We start from the raw sequence: 3,169 nt of genomic DNA, 5'->3' as shown, positions 1-3,169 counted from the left end.
GAAAGTAATGTACTTTTTCTGTTTTTTTCAAGTGAAAATCAGCCCTTAACTACCAAAGTGTGTGTTGTCCCCAGTCAGCCAGTGGTGGAATTGGTGTTGATGAAGGTTTTGGGAGCCTGCAAGTTGTTGCTCCGCTTGTTGGACTGCTGCTGTAAAACATTTCTGTATCCTTGAATATCTTAAATACACCTTCTTTTGAATTGGAATTGTTTGGATATTTTTAATAGTATTTTTATTTGAAAGCTAACACTTTATAGGAGTTACAATCTACAGGAATTCTTAAACTTTTCCTTCTTGGCCTCCTTTTCTCAGGAATTGCCTGATGCAACCATTGCCAGAGACTGCCTATCAACTGTTCAGCATGTATTAGCCTAAGAGCATTGACAGCTAGAAATTCTTAATCTTAGAAACTAAACTTGAAGAACTAAATTTAATAATGGGAGCTCTAGCAGAGTTTATTAGCATATTTTAAAGATTTAAATTCTTAAATAGAATGTGTTTTAAGGCTTTAATACCTTTAAGAAAATTCTCTTTACTTCCAATATATTTCTTCATTCATGATTGTAACTTACAAAACCCACATTTCTTTGATTTTGTTTTCTGCCTTAAATTGATTTTCCAGTTTGACTGTGAAACATCTAGGTTTGCAAGAGTTCATTATTTTAAACCTTGTGATGGTTGGGCTGGTGAGCAGATTATGGTATGTACACACCTCTGACATCCTTCATTTCTTTCTCATCTCTTTTCAGCCTAAGTTTCTTATTAGTAGTTTTCAAACTTATTTTCCTATGGGGTTACGGGAGGTGCAGGTAGTCTCTATCTTTATTTGATCAGAGTTTTTTAGGGGGTAGATTGGGAAGCTGAGTGCTAATGGCTATGTCAAAGGAGTAGGCTTTGTATCTCAATCCACGAGATCAGCCCAACACTGAATAACTAAAAAAATTGGGAGTGACTGGTGTCACATTGAAATCTGGGTCATAGTAGGTTGTAGTGAAACATCAGTGGGCTTTTATTGAACATTAAAAAAATTAATGCCTACGACAGGGAATTGCAGTAATAAAAAATTGTTGGCAGTAGTCATATTACAACAGGCCATTTAAAATGATGCTATTCCTGGGCTGGCTATATCACTTGATTCTTTCTGTCACTTGGTTTCTAATTTTTAATGGCAATGATAAATGCAATTTTTGACCTTCTTATGTGCTAGCCTCTTTTCTTCCATGTCAAACACCACTGCTTTTTTGAGCATATTTGGTTGATGTGCGCTGGTAATATTTGCTAACTAAGAGACATTCTTTTGCATGTCTCTCAGTACATATTGTGAAACTGATCTGATGGATAATTAGAATTTGTCCATATCTGTAAGAAGGCCTGTTTTGGGCCATTTCAAGCAATTAAGATTATTAGCTCTAATAAGAATGTAAGAAAACATTGGATGGGGAAAAGAAAAAAAGTGTCTGTATTTAGAGATTGAAAACTTTGCTTTGATATCTTAACCTGGATATCTCAAATACTATTTCCTATTGTTTTATTATAATTATAATTATTCTACTTAATCAGAGAATCAGAGGTAACAATGTTTGATTACTAATCATTGTTTTAAAATGCTAAACCTTTGATACTCTTTTCTGTAATGAAAATAGCTTTAATTTTTGCTGATTATAATACATGCCTGTTTTAAGAAATTTAAAAAGAAAAATGTGAAGAACCTGAAATTTGCCTGAAATCTCAACATCTACCACACTTAAGTGTTTGATATGCATCCTTTTGTACATTTCTCCATGTAGTACTTTTTGAATATGTATATTTTTTTCCTGGTAGACTATCCTACAGTTTTTTGAGTAACATTTTATACTTGGATTTTTCTGTTGGGATGGACTAATCTGGCTGTTTGCAAGTGTGCACCATAGTATTTTTTATCTGTACTGGAGGACCTTGATAGCCATTTATTTTCAGCTTTCAGTCTTGCAGTTTATTATGTAATCTGCAAATTGTAATTACTGGTTCATTAATTGAGCTCCTATTTCTTTCTCTAGGGTTCTCTATAAAGGTGTTTTAAAAAGGTTGATTTTGTTATATAAGCCTTTGTTTGGATTGCTTCAAGAGGTCTCTAGGATTCAACCAATGCCTTACTTCAAAGATTTTACCTTTCCTTCTGATATTACTGAATTTTTAGGACAGCCGTATTTTGAAGCCTTTAAGAAAAAAATGTCTACAGCTTTTGCAGCTAAAGGAGTAACTAAATTGCTAAATAAACTGTTTTTAATAAATGAGCAGTCACCAAAAGCCAGTGAAGAAACCTTACTTGGAATTTCCAAAAAAGCTAAACAAATAAAGATCAATGTACAGAATAAAGTGGATCTTGGACAGCCAGTAAAGAATAAGAGAGTCTTCAAAGGTAATTTGCTTTGATACAGCACATACTCTAGTAAAATAAAAAAAAATAAAAAATAAAAGGAAACCTTTTGAAAGTAATAGGCATTGCATAGAAGGAAATTCAACATCTCACATCTTAATTTTGACTTACATTGATTATCCATAGAGAGGTATGATGATACCTGTGCTCTTTAAGCTTGAGTACTTTAAGTTATTTGTTTCTGTAATTGCTTCCTGGTTATTTGCTTGCTTTATTCCTTTATTTATTTTGTGGTAATTTGGCAAGAAATGTCATGCACTTAAGAATTTGTTGTAGATTTGAAAATAGTATGCCTAAGGTTTTGTATCTGCAATTTTTCCACCTCCACAGAGAAGTCATCAGAATTTGATGTGAGGGCTTTCTGCAACCAGCTGAAACACAAAGCTACTCAGGTTTGTCTGGCTTCATTAAATTTAGCTTATGATTTCTGCTAATTTGTAGAGGATGCTTCTTACCAAGGGCAGAGATTGAATCGTCTCATTTTATCCCCAACTCTAAGCTTAGTGCCTTCTTAGTTGTCAGTATGTGCTGAATGAATAGAGGCAGGGGATTTTTAATACATCTAGTTAATTCAGTTAATAGAGTACCTTCAGAAATATTTTAGTAGGAGTTTCTCTAGAATTTTAAAGTAACCATAAGATCTGTTGTTAAGTATGGATTATACTGCAGCTTAAGAGTATAGGCTTTGCAGTCAGATAGTTGGTTTGAATCCTGGCTTTGGTACTAGCTGTGTGACCTGTGAGTTTCCTGATC

The 3,169-nt window shown here is 33.6% G+C and overlaps 1 protein-coding gene across 2 annotated transcripts in view; it reads left to right on the top strand.

The window, feature by feature from the left end:
- LOC105505092 (chromosome unknown open reading frame, human C3orf17) overlaps positions 1–3,169 on the top strand; it is a 15,101-nt gene that overhangs the window by 2,471 nt on the left and 9,461 nt on the right. Inside the window, exons 2-5 of one of the 2 annotated variants that reach the window (XM_011932796.1) lie at positions 75–164; positions 623–700; positions 2,037–2,398; positions 2,747–2,808. In XM_011932796.1, the coding sequence (XP_011788186.1) occupies positions 100–164; positions 623–700; positions 2,037–2,398; positions 2,747–2,808 (567 nt within the window). In that variant the 5' untranslated portion in view covers positions 75–99. Of the gene's footprint in view, positions 1–19; positions 165–622; positions 701–2,036; positions 2,399–2,746; positions 2,809–3,169 lie in introns of those variants that run through there. The other variant, XM_011932795.1, reaches the window with a different exon arrangement.

Source organism: Colobus angolensis, unplaced genomic scaffold, assembly GCF_000951035.1.
Source record: "Colobus angolensis palliatus isolate OR3802 unplaced genomic scaffold, Cang.pa_1.0 Scaffold98, whole genome shotgun sequence".
Taxonomy (NCBI): Eukaryota; Metazoa; Chordata; class Mammalia; order Primates; family Cercopithecidae; genus Colobus; species Colobus angolensis.
This window is presented reverse-complemented; position numbering and strand designations above follow the sequence as displayed.